The sequence below is a fragment of the Bufo gargarizans genome, chromosome 1 (assembly GCF_014858855.1).
Source record: "Bufo gargarizans isolate SCDJY-AF-19 chromosome 1, ASM1485885v1, whole genome shotgun sequence".
Taxonomy (NCBI): Eukaryota; Metazoa; Chordata; class Amphibia; order Anura; family Bufonidae; genus Bufo; species Bufo gargarizans.
In genome coordinates this window covers 575,712,351-575,728,596 of record NC_058080.1, presented here as the reverse complement: position 1 = coordinate 575,728,596, position 16,246 = coordinate 575,712,351, and the positions used below count along the sequence as shown (strand labels likewise).

At 44.3% G+C, this 16,246-nt stretch overlaps 1 protein-coding gene across 1 annotated transcript in view; it reads left to right on the top strand.

Annotated features, from left to right (window-relative positions):
* Nucleotides 1-16,246, top strand: part of TMEM120B (transmembrane protein 120B) — a 62,415-nt gene that overhangs the window by 21,125 nt on the left and 25,044 nt on the right. The window contains exons 2-8 of the mRNA XM_044290535.1: nt 3,836-3,954; nt 5,567-5,683; nt 10,185-10,244; nt 12,140-12,235; nt 15,119-15,208; nt 15,396-15,461; nt 15,574-15,635. Coding sequence (XP_044146470.1) covers nt 3,836-3,954; nt 5,567-5,683; nt 10,185-10,244; nt 12,140-12,235; nt 15,119-15,208; nt 15,396-15,461; nt 15,574-15,635 — 610 coding nt within the window. The remainder of the gene's footprint in view (nt 1-3,835; nt 3,955-5,566; nt 5,684-10,184; nt 10,245-12,139; nt 12,236-15,118; nt 15,209-15,395; nt 15,462-15,573; nt 15,636-16,246) is intronic.

Here is a 16,246-nt window from a genome sequence, read left to right as displayed (position 1 = left end):
TATGAAACACTTTAGAATTCATCCTGCTGCTTTTGTCAGCAGTCACATCAACAATAAATACAAGAGAACCAGTTCCATTGGCAGCCATACATGCCCACGCCATGACACTACCACCACTATGCTTCACTGATGAGGGGGTATGCTTAGGATCATGAGCAGTTCCTTTCCTTCTCCATACTCTTCTCTTCCCATCACTCTGTTACAAGTTGATCTTGGTCTCATCTGTCCATAGGAAGTTGTTCCAGAACTGTTTTTTTTTTTTTTTTTTTGGTCATTTGGCAAACTCTAATCTGGCCTTCCTGTTTTTGAGGCTCACCAATGGTTTACATCTTGTGGTTAACCCTCTGTATTCACTCTGGTGTCTTCTTCTCTTGATTGTTGACTTTGACACACATGCACCTACCTCCTGGAGAGTGTTCTTGATCTGGCCGACTGTTGTGAAGGGTGTTTTCTTCCCCAGGGAAAGAATTCTTCGGTCATCCACGACTGTTTTCCGTGGTCCTCCGGCTCTTTTGCTGTTGCTGAGCTCACCGGTGCATTCCTTCTTTTTAAGAATGTTCCAAACAGTTGTTTTGGCCAGGCCTAATGTTTTTGCTATCTCTCTGATAAGGTTGTTGTGTTTTTTCAGCCTAATGATGGCTTGCTTCACTGATGGTGACAGCTCTTTGGATCTCATCTTGAGAGTTGACAACGATTCCAAATGCAAATAGCACACTTGAAATAAACTCTGGACCTTTTATTTGCTCATTGTTATTGGGATAATGAGGGAATAACACACACCTGGCCATGGAACAGCTGAGAAGCCAATTGTCCCATTACTTTTGGCCCCTTAACAAGTGGGAGGCACATATGCAAACTGTTGTAATTCCTACACCGTTCACCTGATTTGGATGTAGATACCCTCAAATTAAAACTGACAGTCTGCAGTTAAAGCACATCTTGTTCGTTTCATTTCAAATTCATGTGGTGGTTTATAGAGCCAAAAACGTGTCGCTGTCCCAAAATATATGAACCTGACTGTAATAAAAATTATATAATTTTTTTTTTTTTTATTATAATATCTCCATATTCTGACCCCCTTAACGGAAAGGGACTTTAACCGCTACAGGACCGCCGTACGCAGGATTGCGTCCTGGCGGCCCTGCTCTTCTGGGAGGACGCATATACGCGTCCTCCCGCGATAGCCGAGATTTCCTGTGAACACACGGGAACGGAAGGTAAGCGAGTGGATCTCCAGCCTGCCAGCGGCGATCGTTCGCTGGCAGGCTGGAGATGTGGTGATTTTTTTTATTTTTTTTTATTTTTATTTTTTTAACCCCTAACAGGTCTATTAGACGCTGTTTTGATAACAGCGTCTAATATACCTGCTACCTGGTCCTCTAGTGGTCCCTTTTGCTTGGATCGACCCACCAGAGGACACAGGCAGCTCAGTAAAGTAGCACCAAACACCACTACACTACACCCCCCCCCCCCACCCCGTCACTTATTAACCCTTTATGAACCACTGATCACCCCATACAGACTCCCTGATCACCCCCCTGTAAGGCTCCATTCAGACGTCCGTATGTGTTTTGCGGATCCGATCCGTGGATCCGTAAAAATCATATGGACGTCTGAATGGAGCCTTGACGGGGGTGATCAGGCAGTCTATATGGGTGATTTCCCCCCCCCCCCCCCTGTCATTGATCACCACCCTGTCATTGATCACCCCCTGTAAGGCTCCATTCAGACATATTCATTTTTTTTTTTTTGGCCCAAGTTAGCGGAAATAATATTTTTTTTTGTTTGTAAGAAAAAACTAAGTCTCATATTCCACTAACTTGTTAAAAAAAAAAAAATCTCACATGAACTCGCCATACCCCCTTACGGAATCCAAATGCGTAACATTTTTTTAGACATTTATATTCCAGACTTCTTCTCACGCTTTAGGGCCCCTAAAATGCCAGGGCAGTATAAATACCCCACATGTGACCCCCCCCCCATTTCAGAAAGAAGACACCCCAAGGTATTCCGTGAGGGGCATATTGAGTCCATGAAAGATTTAAATTTTTGTCCCAAGCTAGGCTCCTTTCACACCTGCGTTCAGGTGTCCGCTCGTGAGCTCCGTTTGAAGGGGCTCACGAGCAGCCCTGAACGCAGCCGTCTGGCCCTAATGCATTCTCAGTGGAGGCGGATCCAATGAGAATGCATCCGCCTGCCAGCGCTCAGCCTCCGCTCCGCTCAGTGAGCGGACACCTGAACGCTGCAAGCAGCGTTCGGGTGTCCACCTGGCCGTGCGGAGGCGAGCGGATCCGTTCCGACTTACATTGTAAGTCAATGGGGACGGATCCGCTTAAAGATGACACCATATGGCTCAATCTTCAAGCGGATCCGTCCCCCATTGACTTTCAATGTAAAGTCTGAACGGATCCGCTCAGGCTACTTTCACACTTAGAAAATTTTTCTAAGTTATAATGCAGACGGATCCGTTCTGAACGGAGCCACCGTCTGCAATAATATGAGCGGATCCGTTCAGAACGGATCCGATCGAACGCAGGTGTGAAAGTAGCCTAAGCGGAAAGTGAGACTTTGAGAAAAAAACTAAAAAAAAAAAAATATCAATTTCCGCTAACTTGTGCAAAAAAAAATAAAAAATTTCTATGAACTCGCCATGCCCCTCATTGAATACCTTGGGGTGTCTTCTTTTCAAAGTGGGGTCACATGTGGGGTATTTATACTGCCCTGGCTTTTTAGGGGCCCTAAAGCGTGAGAAGAAGTCTGGGATCCAAATGTCTAAAAATGTCCTCCTAAAAAGGAATTTGGGCCGCTTTGCGCATCTAGTCTGCAAAAAAGTGTCACACATGTGGTATCGCTGTACTCAGGAGAAGTTGGGGAATGTGTTCTGGGGTGTCATTTTACATATACCAATGCTGGGTGAAAGAAATGCATTCTGAATGTAAAGCAATCCGTTCAGTATGCATCATGATGTCTTCACTTCAGTCCCTTTTATGGTATTTGGCCAGAGAAAATACCGCAGCATGCTGCAGTATTTTCTTCGGCCAAAATTCTGGAACACCGGATCCGGCATTAATATCCATTTTAAAATGTATTTATGCCGGATTCGGTACAAGTGTTCTGGAAAAAAACAGATTCCGGTCTGTGCATGCGCAGATTTTAAAATCTGAAGACGAATGCCAGATCCGTTTTTTCAGATGACACCAGTGAGACGGATCCGGTATTGCAATGCATTTGTCAGACCGATCCGCATCCGGAAACAAATGATATCTGTTTGCATATGGCTTTCCGGATCCGGCAGGCAGTTCTGGAAACTGAACTGCCTGCCGGATTCTTCTAACGCTAGTGTGGCAGTACCCTTATGCAGTTGCATTAACCGGATTTGGAGAGATAAAGGTTGCTGATAATAGCCCTCTCTCTGTACTTTGAGCAGCAGTTATGCTGGGTTCACACACTCCAATTATTGGTATGGAACTGTTCCTTCCTGATAAGGCCTCTCACCTTTTTTTAGTGCTGACATTCTGCAGCGCTTTAGACATTATCATTGCTCTTGTAAAAAGGAGTAGCCTGGGGCTTGTACTTTAGGCCTTTCTGTTCCTTTTTCTTAAAGTAAAACTCCCACCCAGAGCAACTCTCTTTTGTACTGACCAGACGTGTGTGTGTGTGTGTGTGTGTGTATATTGTATTTATGCCATAAGGTTTTGGTGGGGAAACACAATCTTGTAGGCCAACTGGAACTCTTGTTCTAGATTTGACTTTTACACACAGTATTAACTGATGGCTGTTTTCAAGTGACCTTTTAGATTCACTGCCAAGATGATCTGTTTTCTGTCTTCATTAGGAAACACACAAAGTCTACAAACAGAAGTTGGAAGAACTGAACACTCTTCAAAGCTCATGCATCGGTTATATTAACAAGCATAAACGGCGCCTGGCAGATTTGAAGAGCAGCCTGAAAATGTAAGAGCCGTATCATAATTCATAATCCATATCAGAGTTCCAGAAGTCGTTTATTGATAGATGAAGTATGTTTTTCATATTCTATGCATCAATGATTAACGTAATAATACTATAGCTTTTGCAGAGCGGAGGCATGAACCCGGATGCGCACAGAAGGGTTTCTGTGGGCTTCCAGGTCTGTGCCTCTGCTCCGCAAAAGATGGGACATATCTTATCTTTTACCCTATCTTGGGTATTACAGACCCATTTAAGTCAACAGGTCTGCACCACAATGGGGAATTCACATGGTCAGTGCCCATGTTTTGCAGACCTGAGGTTTGCTGTCTGCAACATGGCAGCCATACGGTTGTGTGAATGGGGCCTACCAGTCCTGCTCACAATCTAGGACAGGTTGCTGGTGGCAATTTAAATTCATTCCAGATAAAACCCTTTAGATGCCGATTGACTGCGGCATCTAGGGAACTTCATGGCTAGGATTGGAGTTCTCTCTGTTCTGGCTGTTACACCGGGAGCCTGGCTATAGATAATGCTGGACTCCCACTGTGATCCGGATTTCTGTATCAGCGCAGCCAGTCTGTCACCCACAAAAGACCCATTACTCTCAAATATTGTTCACAAATCTGTGTTAGTGAGCACTTCTCCTTTGCCGAGATAATCCATCCCACCTCACAGGTGTGGCATATCAAGGTGCTGATTAGACAGCATAAATATTGCACAGGTGTGCCTTACGCTGCCCACAATAAAAGCCACTCTGAAATGTGCAGTTTGATCACACAGCACAATACCAGAGATGGTGGAATGTTTGAGGGCGCGTGCAATTGGCATGCTGACTGCAGGAATGTCTACCAGAGCTGTTGCCTGTGCTATGAATGTTCATTTCTGACGTTAATGTTGTGGATAGAGTGGCCCATGGTGGCGGTGGGATTATGGTATGGACAGGTGTATGTTATAGACAACGAACACGGGTTCATTTTATTGATGGCATTTTGAATGCACAGAGATATCCTGAGGCCCATTGTTGTGCCATTCATCCACGACCATCACCTCATGTTGCAGCATGATAATGCACGGCCTCATGCGCACAATCGTTTGTTGTGGTCTGCATCCGAGCCACAGTTTTTGCGGCTTGGATGCGTCCCATTAACTTCAATGGGGCTGCAAAAGATGCAGACAGCACTCTGTGTGCTGTCCACATCCGTTGCTCTGTTCTGTGGTCTGCAAAAAAAAAAAGATATAGATATAGAACTTGTCCGTTTTGTGGACAAGAATAGGCAGTTATATTATCAATGGCTGTCCGTACCGTTCTGCAAATGGTGGAACGCACATGGACGGCATCTGTGTTTTGAGGAGCCGCAATTTGACCGCAAAACGCACAACACGTGTGCATCAGGCCTTAGACAGATTTGTGAACAATATTTGAGTAATGGGTCTTTTGTGTATGTAGAAAATGTCTCAGATCTTTGAGTTCAGCTCGAGCAAAATTGAAAGTGTTGCATTTTATATTTTTGTTCTGTGTGTGTGTGTGTGTATAATTTATATACAAACCGAACAAAAAATAAATACAAAATTATACTTCCATTTTAACCTTTTATTTTTATTTTTTTGCTCCAAGACATAAACAGTCAGCAAGCCTAGGAGAGACTGACCTAATCCAGCAAATAGATGGCACCATTAAAGAGAGACACAATGTGTTTTTTGACATGGAGGCCTATTTGCCAAAGAAAAACGGGTAAGTTTGGAATTGTAGTTTGTATTTGATCATTTTGAGAGCGTACTCAAATTAAAGATATATTTTCCATAATGCATTCATGGCATAAAGTGTGATCAGTCGGATTCCGGTCTTCCCCTACTGATGCACCTGACATCATTATGGAATATTTATTAGAAGGGGTTTTGAAAACCTATATGCACATATAGTAAGTGGTGAGTGCATATATATAATATTACATTAAAGGGTTTCTGTCACCTGAAAAATGAGTATTAAGCTGGCTGACATTGCTAATGCCAGCTGAACATAACTATATATTAGTGCCATCTCACTGCCTGCCACCATTGAGAAAAACGAACTTTTATAATATGCTAATTAGCCTCTAGGAGCAGTGGGGGTGTTGCCTCTGCTCCTAGAGGCTCCGTTCTCCCACCTTTGGCCACGCCCTGCTACACTAGATTGACAGGGCCAGGCAGCGTTGACCTCCTCCTGCCGGCCCTGTGTGCCTGGGAGATCTTGCGCCGTTCAGTATTCGGCGCAGTGAGGAAGCTGGCAGCCGGCGAGCGCCTGCACCGTACACTGAACGGCGCAGGTGCGAGATTTACACTGCAGACGGGGCCGGAGGTAGGTGACCAACTGCCTGGCCCTGTCAATCTAGTGTAGCAGGTCGTGGCAAGAGGTGGGAGAACGGAGCCTCTAGGAGCAGGGGCAACGACCCCACTGCTCCTAGAGGCTAATTAGCATATTACGTTTGTTTTTTCTCAATGGCGGCACGCAGTGAGATGGCACTAATATAGTTATGTTCAGCTGACATTAGCACATCGCAAATGTCTGCCAGCTTACTACTCATTTTTTCAGGTGACAGAAACCCTTTAAAGAATGAGACTAAGCATTGGATTGAAGCAGTAATGAGGGGGGTGGCAAACCCCCTCCACTTGTCAAGACCTGTAAAGGATCGATTACTTACCTGCTTTTCAGCCCCAGCTACTCGCCTCTTTTCCTCCAGGCCTACAACGGTTTGCTGGGCTCCATCAATGTACGGTTTGACATCACCGCTGCCAATCACATGTCATTACAAATGATGGCTAAGGAGAGCTGGTCACCGCTGCAGTGACGTCAAACTGAATGTTGAGATTGAGGGAGCATCACAGGCCTGGAGCAGGTGAGTAATCTTTCCTTTTGCAGGTGTGTGTGTGGTGGTGGGGGTTAATACTGTCGAGAACTGCCTCTGGATCTTCAGCTTCTGGGTCATTAATAGGGATGAGCGAATTGACTTTGGAAGCTTTATCCGAAGTCTATTCGCATAAAACTTTGTTTTGATGCTGAACGGAGCGGGCGCTCTGTACAGTATTAGAATGTGTTGGCTCCGATGAGCCGAAGTTATTACTTTGCGAAGTCTCGCGAGACTGTGTAATAAGTTCATGAATTAATAATTACTGTAAAAATCCCTGATACCGAAGTGGAGTTCTGTTCCAAGGTACCACTTGGAACCAAACCCGAGTTCGGTATCAAGGATTTTTACAGGCCGCCCGCTCTGTTCAGTATCAAAACAATGTTTTTTTTTTTATTTTTTTGTTTTTGTTTTTATGCGAATCGACTTCGGTTGAAGCATCCAAAGTCAATTCACTCATCCCTAGTCATTGATATTAGATCACTGGAGGTCTGACATACCAGTCAAGTATAAAAATTTAAACTTGCACATAATTGTGGTATGAACTTGCCATCTCTTGCACACACTGCCATAAGGCCTTGGTTGGTGCAGCGTTCATTTATTTCTAGTGAACATCGTGTACTACGTGAACCTTATCAAAGGTCAATGCCAAGCTCCGATAAGGCGAGGAGTGCTCTCAGAATGTGCTTAGTAAGACCTGTCTTGTCACGGTATCTGATACAGTCTTAACCTGTAGGTCAAATATATTGATTGTGTTACATATCTAAGCTAATAAAAGGGTTTTGCATTTAAAGGGAACCTGTCAGTTTAAAATTTGTTCTGGAGGTGACATCATTACCTTACAGTAGCCCCCAGTGTGTCTTTCATTCCTCCACTGGTTGTATACTTTTATAAAAAAAACGCTGTTTTAATCTGTGTTTTCGTTATCCTCAGTCAGCTTGGAAGTCAAGGGGGCAGCAGCCTCCTTGCTTCAAGTCAAGCTAAGCCCGGCCTTACCCGTCCTCCCTTCACTGTGATTGACATTCGGCTGGGATCGTGCAAGTCTCGCGAATGCGCGGTGCGCTCCTTGTCACTGCACGATCTTGGCTCCCGCACTCAGCCGGCCGCTTTCTTCTCTCTGCGCATGCGCAGTGCTTTTCCATCGTATGCAGGGGGTGGAAAGCAGCCGGCTGAGTGCGAGCTCGACACTTGCACGATCCCAGCCTCACAGCAGGATGTCAATCACAGTGAGGGGAGGACTGGTAAGGGGCGGGCTTAGCTTGACTTGAAGCAAGGAGGCTGCTGCCCCCTGAACGGATCTCACAAGCGGACCCAGAAACGCCAGTGTGAAAGTAGCCTAGCTTGAACCACCCATTTAACTTCTATATATGTCCCCTTTGTCACAGACTAGTGGCTGGGTAGACAGTATCTGTCTGCAGTGTCAACCTTTAGTTAACTCCTTGACTCAAACATGCAGAAAATCTAATTGTTCATAAAGAACAAGAAATGCACAGAATAAGCAGCTGAGTGAATCAGACTGCAACCCCTTTGCTCTCAGGGTCATGGAGATTCCATAAAAGCATTTCAATGGAAAACCTCTATAGGGCCCCTTTTCAGACGAGCGGGTCGGACTCTCAGCATGACACCAGACCTGAACTTTCAGCACTGCCGGGGTCGCATAGCATTATATTGATTTATGATGCTGTGTAGCTCAGGCCGGGTGAAAGGGGCCTAACTGTTCTGATATCTGCAACCCAAACAAGGGCTTGTAGTGAGAGGAAACTGCACAGTGTGAAGCCTCATGCACGCGGCTGTATGTGTTTAGCGGTCTGCGAATCGCAGATACTGACCGAGTGCATGCTGACACTTCTTCAACTCCTGTTTAAATGTTCTATCCTTGTCTACAGAATGGATAAGAGTATGACATGTTCTAATTTTTAAATGAATGGGTCCACATGAATCCTCAAATATGCAGATCGGAAAAAAGATGTGGTCATGTGCATGAAATAATTCACCTGCTAGATGTGCCTGGCGTGAAGGTGACCTCTGTGGACAAGTGTTTGAGGTTTCCACTTAAATGTAATAGCCGTTCTGGAGCATCAAATTTCTATGGCACTACGAATAGCCAGCAGTCTGCAATAAAGGTCCACCTGTGTTTTAGTCTAGTACTAGCAGTGATTAGATGGTGTCAGACTGTGCAGGGAGACCCCCCCCCCCCCCCCCCCCCCCCCAAAAAAAAAAACTGGTACCACCTAGTTGGCCCTTTATTGTCAAAAGTCTATTTGAAATAATAGAACGGCAAAACATGGTTATAGGAGAAGATGCCCCAGAATTATTACATGGACAATGCAAGTAGCTACTGAAATAGACAGACATATTAGGAGAGGTGGCAGACCCTTTTTTTTTTTGACTTGGCTGCTACTGTTTGTTTTTGAAAAAATGGTAATGGCTGGAAAAACTTCACTTAGGAAGTGTGGTGTGTGTGTGGGGTTATTATTTATATTTTTATATTATATTTTATTTTTTTAATACCCAGCCTGGTATACTAAGGAATAGGTTTCTCAATGGGCGTCTCCTTCTCCCTGGCCTCTCCAGTCGCCACAGAGAGCGTCACAGCCAGGGAGAAGGTGTGTTTTCGTTTATTTTTCTCTCCCTGGCTGTGGCGCTCTCCGCTGAGACTGGACAGTGCTACAGCCAGGGAGAAGGTGACTCCCATTGAGAAACGGGGCAGACTCCTCCCTGTAACAGTGCTATTAATTTGCATACCATGCGGGAAACGTGAACTGAGCAGCGCCCAGAGAAACTAGTAAGTGATATTACATCCCTGCACTATACCCTACATAACCTGCTAGTTATTTCATGAAAGGTCCTCTTTAAACCACAAGGTAAACTATATAAATGTGTTATCGATTAAATTGAACTGATCCCTAGAATGAAGATAATAGGTGACTTTTACCATATAGGGAACTGTTAGAAAGTGCAACTTGTCCCACAAAAACCAAGACTGTATACAGATATGTGAATTGGAAAATAAGAGCTGTGGCTCCGGGAAGGCTGGGAGTAAAAAGCAAAAAGGGGAAAACTGCAAGGTCCTGAGTGCAGTATTTAGGATGGATAAGGCCTCCTTCACACGTCGGTGTTTTGGTCATTGCTTGTGAGCCAAAACCAGGATTGGCGCCTCCAGACATAAGGTATAAAGGAAAGATCTGTGCCTTCAGCGTGTTTTGGCTCAAAATCGCTGACCTGTCAACGAGGCATAAGTGATAAATTCTGAGTGTCTAGATCATGACGGAAATGCTTTGTCTGCATTGACACTTTGCCTTGAGGTGTGTAACAGAATACATTTATATATATATTTTTTTTTTCTTTTAGTTTATATCTAAACCTTGTACTTGGAAATGTGAATGTCACTCTTCTTAGTAATCAAGCAAAGTAAGTATACGTTTTGCATTTTAATGCAGAAATGCATGTGTTCTGCCCATTCAGAAGATTTTCTATTGTTTGTTAACCCCTTCCTTCCCACTCCACTGACAGCCCAACCCTGTACTGTGATGCTCCATAAGCTAATGGACTGGTCCCTGTGTTGGCAGTCCAATATTTTATGTGGCGAGATTGATGGCCCCATGTGCTCCTGCATGCAGTGTAATTTGTAGGAAAGTCCAATACTATACTGTGACATGGGACTGAAATGATCACAGCGGTCAGTGAGCACTGCTTTCCTGAGTGCAGAAGCTCCTGCTAGGGAAACCTGTGCCACCAGCCATGATATCACAGGGAGGTGTGCAGAGAAGCCGCAGTCTGCATGTCCGTGTATACAGGTAGCAGTGATCTAATGGCCTGTTATACACTGTATATGGGGACACAAGGAAGCCTAGATAATAAGGCAGGCTTATGAAGACATGGCATGTCCCACACTAGTGTTGGATTTAAATGTGGCAAATTTATTGAGAAGCTCACATTTCTTAACAAATTTGATAACTTTTTTTTTTTTTTTTGGGGGGGGGGGGGGGGGGGTTCATTCGCCAGAAACTGCTGAAACCTACACCAGCTAAAAGCTGGAGTAGATTTGAGCTGTAATTGACCCCATGTAAATCTTTGGGGCCGCAGCTGACCATGCATGTTTCTGTGGAAGCCGTGATTTGAGGTGTCCGTACCAAAGATCATTACACCCAATGAACGAGCGTTTTTCTAGAAAATGAATCTCTCTGACCTGATAAGAGTCTGAATGCCCCTAAGGTGTGTCTTTTAAGGCAGTTTTTAAGTGCCACAGACCAAAAAGGAGATCTTATTGGTCATACTAGTTGTAATAATAAAACAGACCGATGACTCGGGCAGAATATATTAGTTACAGAAACGATTATCGCTTTATGAGCATGTGCTGGCAGCACGTGCCAGAGTGGAGTATATCTTATAAGCTCTCACTTTCCCCACTGCAGCCTTGTCCTAAAAGAAAATGGGCAATCAGCCGAATGCAGGCAGGGGCAACTTGAGCTCCTATATTAGCCGGGCTCTTCTCTGGCAGTGCATGACTCTTGTCCAGAAGGTTCTCAGGAACCACTTTACATTGGAGGATAAGTTGCAGAATGAAGAAATTGTGTGTCACGATTTTATGCAGCTTTTGAGGGACGTTCCCTCTAAAGATCCCTTTGGGTACAGTCCCCAAACGTCTTGCTGGCATAAGATTGGTGCAGGTTTCAGATTGTTACTGGCAACAGGTTTTTCCAGTAGACCGCAGTTTACCTGCAAAATCCGAGAGAAAGTTGTTATCTTCATCTAGTAAAGAAGGCAAACAGCAGCTTTGCAGTCGGCTCAGAGCGTTGGTCCTTTGCTGCAGCAGAGCCTGTAGCGACCTGGACATGTCCATTAAAATAGACATTTTTAAAACTAGGTCTGGCCAGCTACAAGAGGGGTTCACAAGACAGAATAGTGCCTAGGGAGTAGAGGAAAGACAATGCTTATGTAGACTGAAGGCAATTGTCGGGAGGGAAGTGTTCCCTAATTGGCATCGTTTGCTTGCTAGTGGAGGAGACCACTGCTATTACATGCAGCAATCTTCTCCACAGCATGGGGAGGAGTGATCGCTATACCATCGCTCGTCCCCATGCTGTATAGTGGTTTGCCGGATGCAGATCGTGACACAGTGATTTTTATTTTTTAAGCATGTGAAAAGATTAGGATTGCCCGATAAACAAGCATTTGCTCGTTCGTTGAGCAATCGGCTGCAGTATTACACTGCCAGATTGCTAACAAGTGGCAGGTGTAATACAGGCTTTAGAATTGGCTCTTCAAGTGCTTGTAGTGAAATCCGTCTCCATTTGTGCTTTCAGGTTTGCTTACAAAGATGAATATGAAAAATTCAAGCTTTACTTGACAATTATTTTGTTACTCGGAGCCATCGCTTGTCGGTTTGTGCTTCATTACAGGTGAGAAATCCCTATTCTGTATACAGATGTTCAACTGACTTCTCAGGTTGTACAAACTTTTATGTTCTGTGTGAATTCGTGCATTAATGAGATTATCATATTTTTCGCTTTATAAGACTCACTCCCCCTTTTGGGGGGAGGGGGGGAGAAATGGCCGTGTGTCTTATAAAGCGAATACTTCGCTGGCCACTATGCTGCACAGCGCGGCCAGTGAAGTATCAGTGTGGAGGGAGGAGGCTGGGACACCCATGGCGGGGCCCGGTGCAGTGACTCTACTCTAATACACCGGGCCCCGCAACTGTTAAACATTCAATCTGATCTAGATCTACCGTAAATGTATATGCTCTGTACGGTACTTACTGTAGTACCGTAAGTATAGCAAGACGGCGCCGCCTGCTGCAGATCACTCTGTCATGAGATGGTCAGGAAGGGATGGTTCCTTCTTGGCAATCTGCTGCCCATGTATCCACCTTTAGTCTCTGCAGCCTTGCATTCAAAGCAATTTGTGTCAACACTAGTCATTTTCCTTACAATGGTTGTTTGTCATAATTCCAGCTCCGGCGCATGACCGCGGGAGCTGGGGCAGGCGGCGCATGACCGCGGGAGCTGGGGCAGGTGGCGCATGACCGCGGGAGCTGACATAAGTGTCATCCACAGACCACCATTAGTTCAAAAGCACACCTTTTGGTTCAAAATTTTTTTTTTTTCTTATTTTCTAATTTTGTTTTAGAATACATCCAAACAGAAGACTCCATTGTATGAAACTGCATAGGTGTATTGGGCATATGTTACCTAAAAGGTTTACAGGGAACACTGCATGCTATACTAATGCCTACCTGCCCAGCATAAGTCATACGGATACTCTTGGTATCTTTCTGTTAAAGGGAACCCTATGGACCTGTTCAGTCTACGTGCTGGGAGCTTTCCGGCCCATACACCAAAGATGATATGAACAGAGCCTTTTAAGCAAAGCTTCAGTCCCAGTTCTGAACTCAACATGTTAAGACATCTTGAATGCAGCCTAGACTTTCTTTTTTGAGACTGGCTAAAGCAGATCTGATTGGGACTGGAGAAAAAAATTGTGCATGGTGATAGCAATCACCAGAGTTGCTGAAGTGGCTTTTTTTTATTATTGTGCAGTCATAGATTTAAATCACAGGATAGATAAAATCTGTCTGGAATTATGACAAACAGCCATTGTAAGGAAAATGACTAGTGTCTGACGCAAATTGCTTTGAATGCAAGGCTAAAGGTGGATACATGGGCAGACGAGCAGCAGATTGCCAAGAAGGAACCATCCCTTCCTGACAGTTGGCCGCTTGTTCATTTGAGGGGGGGGGGGGGGGGGGCTGCATTTATCAATCATCTCCACTGTATTGCGATCGACCACCCTCATCAGCTGCATTGTTTCTAGGCAGCAGATCGCTGTTTATAGAGTACAATCTGCTGCTCAGAAACCTTAACTTTTGTGCCTGCAACAATGATCATTTCAGCTGATTAACAAGTGTTTTGCTCGTTCACAGGAACGTTCATTCCCGACAATTTGCCTGTGAAAATTAACCTTTAGGGCTGTATTACACCTGCAGATAAGCACTTTGATTGTCCGGGTGTAAGCGTTCCTGCTACTACATGCAGCGATCTCCTACAGTATGAGGAGGAGCGATCACTACTGCTTTCACTCTTCCCCATGCTGAATCATTATTTGCTGGCAGCAGAGCGTGATTAGACGGCGCAATCTGCTTTTTTTTTTTTTTTTTTTTTTTTTTTTTTTCCCTCCCCCATGTATAAAAATGCAATTGCCCGATAAACAAGTGTTTGCTCGTTCATTAGGTAATCGGTGGCACATTTACACAGGCTGAATATTGCTAACGAGCATTCCTACGAATGCTTGTAAGCAATGATCTGGCCAACAGTCTGCAGGTCTAAAACAGCCCTTTAGAGGGGTTTCTAAGTATTTTGACATTGATGGACTATGCTCAGGGTAGGCCATCAGTATCTTATCAGTAAATGATCTGCTGACATTGACACTGATCAATGATGAACAATCAAATCTCTTGTTCATCAGATGATTGAATCTTTCATGTGACACAAACGGTGATTCACTAGGGGCATGAGTGATCACCGCAGTGATTGCTTATTTGCTTGGATCGGATGATTTCCACATGTAAATGCAGCTATCCTCCCTGCTTAACAAAAAACTTATCGAACGATTATTCCCAAAAATTTCCTGTGTAGTTGGCCCATGTTAAAGGACCTTAAGGCATGCATAAAGTCTTATTGTAACTGGTGGTTATTTGTGGCAAAATGTAATCCCTTAAGACACTATGACCAATATATACATCATGGGCAAGGCTACTTTCACATCTGCATTTTTGCCAGATCCGTTATAATAATACAACTGTCTGCATCGGCACAGGACAGATCGGGTTGTATTATCTCTAAAATGAACAAGACTGATCTGGCACTAAAACTATTGTAAATCAATGGGCGCCAAATTCGTTTTCTTTTGTGTCCGGGACGATGCTTGGACCCCCACGATCTGCTAGTAATCGGGATATCTCTTTAATTATGTACTGTCAAAATGGCAAGTAATACATCATTATAAATGATAGCATTTCTAAATAGATCTACTTGCACGTGACAAGGGGAAAGCATAAACATATTTTTTTTTATTTATTTATTTTCTTTTAAGTATCCACACTGCATTTATGGGCTTTAACACAGACAATACAGTGTCTGCCACCAATATGATCATGTTGTGTAGGTAGATATATAATTTATGGAAGAGGTCAAAGGGACTCTATTCCAGCATTTAGCATGTTGAGAGCTGTTCTGGCTTTCACAATGATGATCACACATACTGATCTCACGATTGCTTCCTAGAGTAACAGATGAAGTGTTCAACTTTTTGCTGGTCTGGTACTTCTGCACACTGACCATACGAGAAAGTATCCTCATAAGCAATGGATCAAGGTGAGTCAGTATACATGTGCGTCCAGCAAGAAAACCTCCCACTAGTTATTTGTTGAACTCTCTGCATCTATCATTTATTTAGTTGCAAATAATTTTCAAAAAAAAAAGCATCGCCATTACATTTTCTGACTGAGGCTGCATGTCACATTGCATTTTCACTGCATTTCTGCTTTTTATTCTTCCACAGGATAAAAGGCTGGTGGGTTTCTCACCATTACATATCTACATTTCTATCTGGGGTGATGCTGACCTGGTAAGCCCGATAAACCGTGGGTATGGCATTGCAGAGCACCCATATTTATATTGAACACTAATTGTTATTTCTATATAGTAATTTACAAGATTTCTGCTATGTCTTTCTATAGGCCAGATGGACTCATGTATCGGATGTTCCGCAATCAGTTTCTTGCTTTTTCAATATATCAAAGTAAGCATATTGTTATGTATATCACAGTATGTGTAGCAGTCTCGCCTTGCCTGATGTGTCTATTTTACTAAATAATTGCATTCTATGTGACTAGCCTGGGGCATCTTCTAGATTAGGCTGCTTTCACACTAGCGTTCGTTGGTCCGCTCGTGAGCTCCGTTTGAAGGGGCTCACGAGCGGACCCGAACGCCTCCGTCCAGCCCTGATGCAGTCTGAATGGATGCGGATCCGCTCAGACTGCATCAGTCTGGCGGCGTTCAGCCTCTGCTCCGCTCGCCTCCGCACGGACAGGCGGACAGCTGAACGCTGCTTGCAGCGTTCGGGTGTCCGCCTGGCCGTGCGGATCCGTCCAGACTTACAATGTAAGTCAATGGGGACGGATCCGTTTGAAGATGCCACAATATGGCTCAATCTTCAAGCGGATCCGTCCCCCATTGACTTTACATTGAAAGTCTGGACGGATCCGTCCAAGGCTATTTTCACACTTAGCTTTTTTTTTTGCCATTTTAATGCAGACGGATCCGTTCTGAACGGAGCCTCCGTCTGCATTAATATGATCGGATCCGTTCAGAACGGATCCGATCGAACGCTAGTGTGAAAGTAGCCTAAGT